A 12,671-nucleotide genomic window follows, 5' to 3' on the forward strand; every position below is an offset into this window, starting at 1 on the left:
ATTGATTTTAATTTGTTAAGTGGAGTGAGATTTAAAAGAGAATGGAAAAGATGGTGCACTTTGTACAATGTGCGGAAAAATGTAAAGTTGAAATTGAAAATTATTGATGAAAGTCAGTTGATGAGAACTAAAAGTTGCTGAGTTTTATAGTCCTGTATATTCTAATTTTACAGAACATGAAGATATTTAAACACATTCTGGATGATGTGTTTGCTGGTCTGCCTGATCCTCCAGCAGTTCACCAGATTCCGTCGGCCAGAACCAGAGGCTTTGATGTGGAACTGATTCTCAAACAGAAAAGTGTAGAAAAAGGCCTTGTGGCCCACGAACCATGGATAGAACGCTGTAAACAGTTGTACAACATCTCCAAGGTCCATCACGGTAAGAAATGTCATAGTTTGAAGTCCAAGTGCTACTTTTCTCTTCCTTTGTTATAAGTACCAGTAGAGCTACAGTGTCATCAGAGACTTCTGGTTTGTCATTCATATGTATAGAAGATTTCATGAAACAATACACTGACCAAGTTACACGTATTTAGTCTTATAATTCATATGGATCATGTTAAATTAATTTATTGATAAGAGTGAACCACTAAATCTGCAAACATTGGTTCCCATCAATAAATATTGATTTCACAGTAGTTAGAGATGAATGTTAACCATTATGACGCCTGTTATATTTTGTAGGTGTGATAGTGGCAGGACCCCCGGGCAGTGGTAAAAGCAGCTGTATTCAAACTCTGGTGGATGCCCTCAGTCTTTCTAACCAGGCAGGGACCTCAAGGCAGTCCCAGGGTAGCAGAACCACAGGGAACATACAGGAAAACCAACACAAACTCATCAAGATTAACCCAATGGTGGTCGATGACTGTCAACTCATGTTTGGGTACCTCAATGTTAACAACGACTGGGTGGACGGTATCTTCACCTCCGCTTGTAGAAAAGCCAACAGGGTAAAAACAAAAAATTTAGAAATTAAAATATTCTGAAATTATTGGTTTGCTTATGTACCATTTTTACATGTTTTCTTTTATCTGTCAATAGAACCAGAGCACAACATGGCTCTGTTTGGATGGCCCCTTAAACCCAGGCTGGGCGGACAACTTCAACCCCATTCTGAATGGAGACAAGGTAATTATATAGACTAAAATAATTGATGGTGATATATTTTATATATAATTATATATCATGCACTTAATTGAATAAGCTTAGGATGGTTTTTTTGACCCAGTATTATGACATGATACATTGTAAATTAACTTCAAATTTGTATGTTATTTATTTTGTGTTTTAGGTCCTGCATCTGAAGAATGGAGACAAGATGTTCTTGTCAGATAACATTATTGTGATTTTTGAGACAGATGACCTAAGTAGTGCCTCCCCAGCCTCTGTCTCCCGATCCGTACATATTAATTTTTTCTTTATACAAATGTATTTAATAAGTAATGATATGGCAAATTCAACACAACTTAGTTTTAAATTAACACTTTCCATGATTGCCTTGTACAGTATGTACCATAATTGTGCTTTTATTTAATAATTTGTTTATATAAACAACTTATCGTTAGTCATCCACAAGGTACACAAAATCCAGAATGGTTATTAATAGATGTATGAAAACCTTTGCAGGGTATTGTATATATTGACAAAGATATCTTGGGATGGAAACCCATCGCAGATGCTTGGCTGGAAAGTAGGACTCCTCAAGAAATTCATGTAAGTATTGACATTTTTTTAATAATTTGTAAAGAATATTTTTCAGTATCTGAATTCACAGTTTCTGATATTTAGAAATTAAAACTTCCTGAAACATAGACATTACTAAAGCTTTGTTATACTTTGCTAACAATTTTCTTTTATTTGAGTAATGATTCTTGATGTAAAATTTTAATTTTTGTATCTTTTGATCTGTTCAATTAATATAAAGATTTACAGTATGAAAAGAAAACTTTTGATCTTTCTCAGTTAACAAAATTGTTAGATCCTCTCCTATGTTACACATATAACATGTACATACTGTTTCTAATCCCACATTGTGTTTTTTCAATGGCTTTTTAGGAGCAGGTAAGAATGTGTGTTTGTCACTGTATTTTGTGTTTTTAGTGTCACATTATGATTAAAATGGAGGCCACCCAAACATAATTATTTGGTTCCTCTCATGGTATTTAAAATCTCCTCTGGGAGGGGATGTATGCATTTTTAAACACCATGCTTGCTGTGTATTTATACATGTATTTGTTTATAAACTGATTACATTTACAAAATGTCATATAAATATTTGTTAATATTAAATTTTTTTTAACTGGGCTAAGACATATACATGTATAAACATTTTTTCTTCTAAAGTGAGGAACCAAAAATTGTTGGCCTGTCTTTTTTAATTGATACAATAACACCATAGGTGCAGAGATTGATTAAATACTAACCTTTGAAAGAGAAACTTTGATTGATTGATAAATATTTTGCTTCAGAATGTTCCACATCACAAATTTACCAGGGTAAGAGCAGTCAGCATTATGATGTCATATCTATATAAAGATTAGGGTATCCTCTCTATACATGGCTGTATCTATATATAACTCCCTTGGTTGAAGGACTTTTTCTACCATAAAGATATTCTTATACCTGGGATAGGTCTCTGTTGAGCCTTTTTTTTTTAAAGTACATAATAATTAATATGAATTCTTTATTATCATTAATCACAGTTTTTTTTTTAAGTTTTCATTTTTTGTATTACATTTTAGAATTATTTCATACCACATTGAAAAAAAAATTTTGATTTTTTAAAAACTTTTATACTTACTTTTTTGAAAATTAAGTAAGTCCATGTAAATTCTCTTTGAAATTTAATAATTTGTATTAATATTTTTTTTTATCTGAACCTTTTTTTTTCATTTATTTGTGGAAGACATTGATCATTATCATATCTTATTTGAATATTATCATATACAATAACAATTTAACAAGCTAATGAAAATGTAAGTCTTAAACCAATCATTTGCTAGAAAATAATGTTTTAGTCAATCATTGAGTTAACTTCAGCATGAATATCCAACCAAAATAGCTAGTAAACTGCAAATTGAGTAACCACAGCAAAAATAACTATGCTAAAAGCTACATGTATAGATATTAAGAACATAGGCTACTTGTAATAATCAGGTTTAATTTATTAACATGGTGGGACATTTTAATACTTGTTTTTAGGGGCAGATGGCTTACCAGATTTTGGTTACAGTAAGTTGTGATGGTGTTGAATAGAAATTCAATCTTTTTTTGAAGATATTGAGTGACCTTGCTCAATCAATGATGCATCAGTTTTACAAAGATTCTTTTAGATATACTTTTTAATTTCAATCACATAATATGCAGTGAGTTTTAAAATTTAATTATTAAAAAAAAAATATGGATTGTTGGTTTAAAAAAAAAAGGTTAATGCACTGTATTACATGTATATTGATGCATAGTTGATCCTTATTCATAACTTTTTTTTGTTAGTGAAAATATGATATGTAGTTATACCTCATAATTAGAATTTTTTTTAGGAATTTAAGGCCAATAGTAAAAATATGATACTGAATGTTTTCTCACACAATCCTGGTGTTTATAGTGATTTTGTAAAACTTTCCTGTGGTACCTTTGTGTTTCATACTTCATTATTTTTCTCACTTTCATCACTTAAATTGACAGTATCAAAAAAAGCCAGAGTCAGGTGACTCCCATGACCCAGAACCAATCAAAACCGTGGAAGGGGTAAAAAAAAAAAAGGCTTGCCGTGTGGGGTTTCTTTTGGGCAAATATATTGTTGTCTTTGTTTTTGAAGTGAGAGCAAAAGGATCACACAAAGTCAAATGAATTTGTAACAAGTAATGTAAGGTAAAAGTATATGAAATGGGAGTTTGGAATCGTTACAATGATAATGGAAGGCAAGGGACACAAATGTCAATTAAACTGATTAGTTGTTGGATAAGATAATTGGGTTTGAGAATTTGTCTGCAGATTTTTAAAAATGGAGACTATAAGTTTGTTATTAAGAGTGAGGAAATTTTACAGGTATTAGGTATATACTAAATAAGCACGTGTGTTTTTGTAGAAAATTCACATCAGTGTATTAGATTAAAAGTGGCAAGCACAAATGTAAATTCGCACACTATTCCAAGTCTGTTTTTCTTGCAGCAAAAGTATATATTAAGTTTTCATATAATTTCTCTAGTAAATATTGTTTTACTACTGGTTTGGAAACATTGGAGTATTTTTTTTCAGTATTCTGAATATAAAGTTCTTCTTTTCAGGTACTACAAAGAGCGTTTGCCAAGACTTTGGACCCTATTTCCCAGTTTGTACTCAATGAAGCCAGGTAAGTATTTAATATATGCACATAATCTCAGGATTGTTTATATATTCAAATAGAAAATAATTCATATTACCAGGTAATTAATTAAGGTAAATGTTCTTGCCTGAAAACTTGGAAAGATTTGCTTGTGTTAAGTTGATGACAAAATTAAACCTTTAGATATATCAACTTATCATTTACCAGTAATCCACATCTTTTCAAAATAATTGTGCAGTATGTAATTGATGATAATTGTTCACAATAAACCTCCACAAGTTTACTAAAGGTGGAACAAAGTAAAATGTGAATTAATTGAATATCAATGAAATTAAAGTTAATTGAAAATTTTTTTTTAGACCTCGTCTCTCGCTTTCTCTGGTGGGAATGTTTAAGACATGTCTGGGACTACTCAGTTCAATGTTGGCCAATAATAATGAGATCGGGGGAGAACTTCATATCGAGCGTCTCTATCTGTTCTGCCTCATTTGGACGTTTGGAGGACTGCTGGACAGTGTGGATAGGAAGTCCTTCAGCGATATCCTGAAGAACCTTTCTAATGCGTAAATGATTTGGTTTCTGTTTCTTTGGTTATACCCACACTCCGAAGGAGAGGGGGGTATACTGTTTTACGCTTGTGTGTCTCCCAATTGTGTGTCTGTTTGTATTAAAGTTTCCTTTGCAGTTTTCTCAGCAACTACTCATGGCAGATGCTTTAAGTTTTAGCACACTCTTTGTTTTGGCATGCCATATGATGGGATTCATTTTTTTACGAATCCGATGTCAACTTCCTGTTTATCCATGCATCTGTCTGTACCAAATTTCTGTCGCAACTTGTGTATATTCACGAAAGCATATATTCACATTAGAGCAGGGTTATTACTAGTGAGCATTGGCTGACAAACTTCTTGTTCAGCTTAACTAACGTGCTCCTTACCTTTTAAAAGAAAACTAAGTACATGTATATGTCTGATAAAAAGAGTATATTGCATGTGTGAATAGAAGTAACCTGTTTTAATATAAATTTAAAATTTTGCCTCACATATTTTAATGCTCCCAGTTAAGATTTAAAGACATCATTGATACTCTTTGTCTTCAAAACCGTTGAACCATTCACTCTGTCACTGGGTAAGATTAAATGAGCATTAAGATTGGTTTGTATTTTGCAGACTTCCAGATGATGACCGAGACATTTGTGTGTTTGATTACTATGTAGATGAATCTGGAGAATGGGATCCATGGACTTCCAAGTGAGTTATTTCCCTTTTGGGTTGGAAAGACTTATCTTTTTTGTAAATGGATATTGATGAAAAAAAAAATTTATACCAGTCCTCAATATTTCAAAGTTTTTGGTATTTTTGATTATTGATATTTTTTTTTTTTTTGTAGATTACCAGAGGCTGTGTATTCTGACAATCAGGACATGCTGGGAGAAGTGTTTGTACCTTCAGTTGACACTGTGAGTAGCCATATTAAATGTCTTTGACATCTTGGTTCTACTTATTTCTGTGAAAAATGACAAGATATGTGCTAATCAGCAAATTCCCTTTTTGTAAATGGCAGATTGATTGAATTTATTAATAGTTACCTATTATACATTACCTACAGTTAGAATAAATTTGATGGTCTTGAAGTTCTTTCAAGAATTAGAGATTTGCTCATTAACTTCAATTTCATTGTGATACTTGCTTATAGATTCGAACACGGAACCTAATGGAATTTGCCTCCTTCTCTGGCCTCAACGTCCTGTTAGTGGGAGCAAATGGTTCTGGAAAAACCAAGCTTATTGAGGAGTTTATAGACTACATGGAAAGATCAGGTAACCATTTATCTGGACATACCTTAACTATGTTTGTAACCAACAGGGCGCTGCTGTAACAAAATGAAAGTTTTGGTAGAATATAAAGTGTAAGAATTTCATTTTGCTGATAAAAAAAAAATAGCTGATAGCAGATAACGAGAGCCATTCATATTTTTTTTGTTGTTTGGGGAAAGTAAATGTCAATTGAAAGTAACTTGATCAACATATTCAGGTAGATTGCTTTGAATAGCAATATCAGAGAACAAATGAAATATGAATTTTTGTTAGTCCTATTATCTAAAATTAGATTTTTGAAAGTGTCTTCTTATAATTATTTTTGTCTGATTTCAGACCCGCAGGCAGCTGTGTGGAAGAGACTGGTGTTTTCTGGAGCCTCCTCAGCCAAACAGCTCCAGAGCTTCCTAGAGTCCAACATCTATCACAGACAAGGTCTATACAAACCTAAGATGATTTATAGTGTCTCAGTTTTAATTGCTTTATTCTCAAAGCAGTCTTAATAAGTTGTTTGATTATTAAATGAAACAGCTGTAATCACAACATATTTGAAAAAAAAAAACAACTTTTGTTAGAACTTTAAAGCCTCCTACATTGTACCCTCCAATTGGCTATCATATAACGTACATACTAATCATAAAGATATTTGATTTTAGGCTTCGTATATGGAGCCAAAGACAAAAAGAAACTGAAAGTGTTCATTGATGATGTCAATCTACCTGTGCCTGATGAATATGATGTGCAGAGATGTAACGAGGTAGGATCAAATTTACATATTGTATTTCACCATATAAGAATATTTAACAGACTTTTTAAAGTAATATGGAAGCACCTATAAGATTTAAATCCATGATCCACCACACTAACTGATGTTTTTCTCTGAACAGTTACTGCGCCAGCTGTTGGATGACAAGATCCTGTGTAAGCTACAGAAGCCTTTTGAGATGAAGACAGTAGAGGGACTGAGTATCATCTCGGCAATGTCTATGTCCGAGCAGGCCAGTGTTAGCAGCCGCCAGCTATCTGACAGGCTACTGGTCAGTAGAGAACTTTACTGCCATCATAAACGTTTTTATATAATGGAATCAGTACTTATTGTGTATCTTTGAAACTGTTATAATGTTTTATGATTTTGTTTTGACAGAGGCATTTTGCAGTCTTTAATTTACCAACCCCACAAGATGAAGCAATGAAGAGCATTGTCCATGGAATTCTGGATGTAAGAAACTGTAAAATGAAATATTTTGAAGTCATGGTTGAGTATTTAAGTTGATTCATAAAGAAAAAAACCCTGTAAAACTTCTCTGGGTATAAATGTCTAAAATTGGAATTTTTTTTTTGTCACAGGTAAACATGACAGACGGAGACCGCCCAGGACTTGACATTGACCTTCACAATAGCCTGGTCAAGGCTTCATGTGAGCTGCTGAAGGCTCTACAGAATGTCCTACGACCTTCACCCATGCGTGGTAGACGACACTATCTGTTTACACTCAAGGACATCACAACTTGTTTTCAGGTAAGGTTCAGTTACAAATTTGAATTGTCACTAAGCTTACATGAAAAAAATTGTAACATACTTGAATTGAGAGATGAATTTGATCAGTAATACTGATGCATACTCACAAAAATTGTTTCCGTACATAAGCATAATTTAAACAGACTTCACATTGCAAGCTGATCTTAATATGTGAATGATAATTCATTACCTATGTCTTTTAATATAATTACAGTGTCTGAAGAGATTACCAGAGGAGAGCAGGGCAGATGAGACTCTCATCCCTGTCATATCACTGTGGCGACACGAGATGCACAGAATCATCCGCGATCGTCTGAGTCGGACGTCTGACTTAATTTGGTTTGACACCACAATCCAGGAAATCATGGATCAGGTAATAAATATATTCTGATTATGTAGCTTGAACGTACACCTTTTGTGTACCATTACTAATAAGAGTGACTTTCTGGTATCATTCATATAAGAATTTCATTATGGAGCATTTTCATCAAATTATATGGAAAAGTTATCGTAAATAACACATGATTTACAGTTAACTAAAAGGAAGGATATTAAATAAATCTCAAGAAAAAAGTTTCCTTTGGTTGTTATAATATACAGGTGAAAAAAAATATGTGACTGAATTTTTTTTGCAGGCTTGGCCCAACCTGAAGGACCCATTCATGGAGTACTTTGTGACCTTCCCCACTGATGCCAGGCTGTACCAGAGGCCTGTGACATCTGTTGGCACTAAACACATCAAGGTAGGAGACAACTCTTGGATCCACCATTGAGCACATACTGATGTTCATTTAAATCTGTCATTACAGAACAGGGGAAGTTGTGGGGATATATCATCTGATTTTAATTGGATTTTAAATGGATATTTTCAATTGCAATATTTCAGTTTTGAAAATTCTCATCAAGTGTCTATTTACTTTCTGAAACTCAGCAAACAGAACTCAGAAATCTTAAATGACTCAATCTTCAAAGAGAGGATAGTAGACTTATTAATAAGAAACATTGTTTTACTGTTTTAGGTGGTTCTCCAACCTATTGAAAACTTGAGGGACGTCCACAGCTGTCTTAACACTCACTTGACTCGATATAACGAGGAGTTTGGAAATGTACGACTGGATGTCATGCTGTCTGATTTCATCATCTCCCACATCATCAGAATGCACAGGGTGCTCAGCTTCCATCATGGGTCAGTAATTAAAAATTCAAAGGTTAAACACTTGAAATATAATTATGGATTAAAGTACCATTAATGGGTCAAGTTATGGAAATCTTCAAATAAGTTTTAGTTCTTTTTTTGTAAAGTTCACTACGCTATAGACTGATGTATAAAGCATTTCCCTTTATTTCCTGTGTGTCATGAAAGTAGATGAAAATTACAGTTTGAATCTGAATGATATTGTAGATTTAAAAAAAAATTCATAATGACTCTTTCAAATTTTGTTCTGGAGTAATTTCAAGTTCTTTTCTATAATATGTATAGAGGAAACATGCTGGTAATAGGAGCGGTGGGGTCACACCTGGCCACCCTGTGTAAACTGGCCCTCCATGTGGCAGATGTCCCCATCCACAAAATGGACACCTCCAAGAGGAGCAACTTCTTCGATGGATTGAGGTCTGCTGTAAGACTCTGTGGGTCTGAGGGCAAAATCCTGTCTCTCATGTTCACTGTGAGTATTTCCACAAATTAATCCCTTGTACAAAAACTGACCATGTAGAAAAGTGTTTGATTAATAAATACAGTAAACCTATTTAATACAATATGGACACAAATTTTGTATCAGGATACACAGGGTGTCAAATTTCACAATCATTATGTAAAAAAACATGGAAAATAGTAAAGTGGGAGTTAAAATAATTTTGGAGTTAATATGCAGTGAAATGGATTGCAAAGGTGTCAGATTAGACAGCTGGTATTATAACTGTAAGAATGGAGTTGCAATTTATAGCTTCCTTGGTCATAGTGCTAATGTCCTGTATAATTTTTTCCTGTTAAAGGCCCGAGACTTGGAGGACCCAGTATATCTGGATGCCATCAACAGTCTTCTGATCAGTGGGGAGTACCCACACCTGTTTACTAATGATGAAATGGAGGGACTTCTACAGGTAAAATTAGGCCAAAGTAGAGCACAAAAAAAAATCATTTTACATATTAATGATTATATTAACTTTCTTCATGCCAAGAAAACATAAGTTTTGTTCAATAGAATTTTCTGTTGGACTTGTGTGTATAAACTTTTCTTTTCTAGAGATGAAATAAACATATTCTTCTGTATGAACCAACAGTTCCGTGTCTTGCATATGAAATCTTTATTATTTTGCTAAGGAGCAACAGCTACCTCATTTAGTATAAAATGTATTAATGAATCATTTTAACAGGCCATTGGTCCATCCATGAAGAGGGAGTTTCCCAGTCTAGCAGTTGATCCAATGAAATTCTTTGTAGCAAGAGTGAAGAGTAATTTGCATATCCTGATGTGCCTTCAGCCAATGAACAATCTTCTTAAGATATCTGCAAGGTATTCATTTTGAGATTCTAAGTTGTAGGAAATATATTACATGTATTAATACTGGGAAAAAAATATTACAGCCACGAGAAATTCTCTTAATTGAATTATTTTTGATTAACTTTTGCAGCCAGTATCCTGGTTTGTTAAGTGGCTGTGCCATCAATTGGATGTGTGACTGGCCTCAAGAGGCCTTGCTGGGAGAGGCCTCTTATTTCATCACTCGCTACCAACTCACTGAAGAGTTTGAAAATCTCAGGTACATTTTTGTAATTTAATCCCTATGTATTTTCTCAATTGTTCACTCACTGAAACGCAAGAAAATATATTCTCATCAAATTATTTCTTTGTAGAAGATTTACAGATTATTTATTTCTTTGTTTTTCTTTACACAGTGACAAGGTGACCTCATGTCTGGCCAACATCCACAGTTTTGTCCTGAGGGACTGTGCACAGTTACCTTGGGCAGGTGACCTCAGTGAGGAGATCAACATTAATCAGGTCAAGGTCGAGAAGAAGAAGGATCAACAAATTGTTAAATTCCTACCAGCCAAGGTTCCCAATCTGCCTTATTCCAAGGTTATACTACAAGAGAGAATCAAGTGAGTTTCTCTAAGATTTAATCATTTGTTTGATTGTGGGGGCAATTCTGTGAGTTAACTTCTCAAAAAAAGGATTCCTGGTAGTACAATCTTTGAAGAAAAATATATTGTATGTTTTTCTTGAGGAAGGTTCTTAAACCGGGATAGCGAAAACACTTAAATGTTATCTGTATGCTTTGTTCATGCATGATGATAAACAGTCACAATTTTACCATCCCTGCAAGAAATGGGTTGAAAATTTGCCACAGTTGAAGGAAAGTTTTTAATGTTTGAATGATTTCTTAATGATCACAACTTCACCATCTCTGATTTGTTTTTCAGACTCCAGCACAGATCAGATGACATGAAAGCTAAAAATGAGACTTACGTAGGACCAACAACTTACAGGAGATTTATGGAGACCTTTAAGTTCCTGTACAATCTGAAATCTCAGGAGAGAACTGAGACTGTGGACCAACTCAAGTTAGTTTTCCTCCCATTCTATTTAACAATGTTTTTTTTTTAAAGTGTTAAAAGAAAATCCCAATAAACTGAGATAGAGAAATTTACCAAAATAATCAAATGAACAGTTGATTAAATTAAAACTAAGATGAAAACACTCATTTTATTTACATTGTTTATGTAGCTCGCAAGTATTTTCTTCTTTTCAGGAGAGTCCTTAACACTTTGGATCAGACACGTCATGATGTAAAAATCATGAAGAAGGCAATCAAAACCATCACCACAAAATTTGATGATGCCAAAAAGACCACCAGCAATCTGATGCGGCAGCTGACTTCCAAAGCCACAGCATTAGAGAAACTGAAGTCCCGGGTCACCCAGGGCACAGACCTGGAAGCCCACATGAAGCTGTACATGACAGAGAGTGAGGATGAGGAGGAAGAGGAACTTCTGCTGCAGGAGGAGTACGACGATTACGACAAGGAGTTTGACAAGATGAGGGAGGCCAAGCTGAAGAATCGGCAGGCAGTGGCCAAAGAGGAGTACGCCCAGGCCCAGAAACAGGTGGAGGAGTGTCGACAGAATCTGGAGTATGCTAGACAACAGGTGAGAGACAGAATCTGGAGTATGCTAGACAACAGGTGAGAGACAGAATCTGGAGTATGCTAGGCAACAGGTGAGAGATAGGATCTGGAGTATGCTAGACAACAGGTGAGACACAGAATCTGGAGTATGCTAGACAACAGGTGAGAGACAGAATCTGGAGTATGCTAGACAACAGGTAAGACACAGAATCTGGAGTATGCTAGACAACAGGTGAGAGACAGAATCTGGAGTATGCTAGACAACAGGTGAGAAACAGAATCTGGAGTATGCTAGACAACAGGTGAGAGACAGAATCTGGAGTATGCTAGACAACAGGTGAGACACAGAATCTGGAGTATGCTAGGCAACAGGTGAGAGATAGGATCTGGAGTATGTTAGACAACAGGTGAGAGACAGAATCTGGAGTATGCTAGACAACAGGTGAGAGACAGAATCTGGAGTATGCTAGACAATAGGTGAGAGACAAAATCTGGAGTATGCTAGACAACAGGTGAGAGACAAAATCTGGAGTATGCTAGACAATAGGTGAGAGACAGAATCTGGAGTATGTTAGACAACAGGTGAGAGATGGAGATTGGAGTATGTTAGACAACAGTTGAGAGACAGAATCTGGAGTATGCTAGACAACAGGTGAGAGACAGAATCTGAAGTATGATAGACAACAGGTAAGACACAGAATCTGGAATATGCTAGACAGGTGAGAGACAGAATCTGGAGTATGCTAGACAACAGGTAAGACACAGAATCTGGAGTATGCTAGACAACAGGTGAGAAACAGAATCTGGAGTATGATAGACAACAGGTGAGAGACAGAATCTGAAGTATGCTAGACAACAAGTGAGATGGGAAAGATATCTC

At 34.8% G+C, this 12,671-nt stretch overlaps 1 protein-coding gene across 5 annotated transcripts in view; it reads left to right on the forward strand.

Moving 5' to 3' along the window:
* LOC133200593 (uncharacterized) overlaps positions 1 to 12,671 on the forward strand; it is an 89,426-nt gene that overhangs the window by 44,486 nt on the left and 32,269 nt on the right. For 3 of the 5 annotated variants that reach the window (XM_061336382.1, XM_061336384.1, XM_061336383.1), the window contains 25 exons: positions 174 to 381; positions 687 to 952; positions 1,044 to 1,130; positions 1,294 to 1,401; positions 1,629 to 1,715; positions 4,289 to 4,353; positions 4,686 to 4,889; positions 5,496 to 5,576; positions 5,716 to 5,785; positions 6,022 to 6,145; positions 6,479 to 6,577; positions 6,799 to 6,899; positions 7,030 to 7,179; positions 7,287 to 7,361; positions 7,490 to 7,660; positions 7,875 to 8,033; positions 8,296 to 8,403; positions 8,680 to 8,846; positions 9,141 to 9,327; positions 9,656 to 9,763; positions 10,037 to 10,176; positions 10,295 to 10,423; positions 10,560 to 10,766; positions 11,088 to 11,228; positions 11,417 to 11,813. In XM_061336382.1, the coding sequence (XP_061192366.1) occupies positions 174 to 381; positions 687 to 952; positions 1,044 to 1,130; positions 1,294 to 1,401; positions 1,629 to 1,715; positions 4,289 to 4,353; positions 4,686 to 4,889; positions 5,496 to 5,576; positions 5,716 to 5,785; positions 6,022 to 6,145; positions 6,479 to 6,577; positions 6,799 to 6,899; positions 7,030 to 7,179; positions 7,287 to 7,361; positions 7,490 to 7,660; positions 7,875 to 8,033; positions 8,296 to 8,403; positions 8,680 to 8,846; positions 9,141 to 9,327; positions 9,656 to 9,763; positions 10,037 to 10,176; positions 10,295 to 10,423; positions 10,560 to 10,766; positions 11,088 to 11,228; positions 11,417 to 11,813 (3,639 nt within the window). Of the gene's footprint in view, positions 1 to 173; positions 382 to 686; positions 953 to 1,043; positions 1,131 to 1,293; positions 1,402 to 1,628; positions 1,716 to 2,470; positions 2,498 to 3,203; positions 3,234 to 4,288; positions 4,354 to 4,685; positions 4,890 to 5,495; positions 5,577 to 5,715; positions 5,786 to 6,021; positions 6,146 to 6,478; positions 6,578 to 6,798; positions 6,900 to 7,029; positions 7,180 to 7,286; positions 7,362 to 7,489; positions 7,661 to 7,874; positions 8,034 to 8,295; positions 8,404 to 8,679; positions 8,847 to 9,140; positions 9,328 to 9,655; positions 9,764 to 10,036; positions 10,177 to 10,294; positions 10,424 to 10,559; positions 10,767 to 11,087; positions 11,229 to 11,416; positions 11,814 to 12,671 lie in introns of all 5 variants that reach the window. The other 2 variants (XM_061336381.1, XM_061336380.1) reach the window with 2 other exon arrangements.

Source organism: Saccostrea echinata, unplaced genomic scaffold (genome assembly GCF_033153115.1).
Source record: "Saccostrea echinata isolate AGI-Se365-2 ecotype Australia unplaced genomic scaffold, CSIRO_AGI_Sech_v1 ptg000040l, whole genome shotgun sequence".
NCBI classification, from domain to species: Eukaryota; Metazoa; Mollusca; class Bivalvia; order Ostreida; family Ostreidae; genus Saccostrea; species Saccostrea echinata.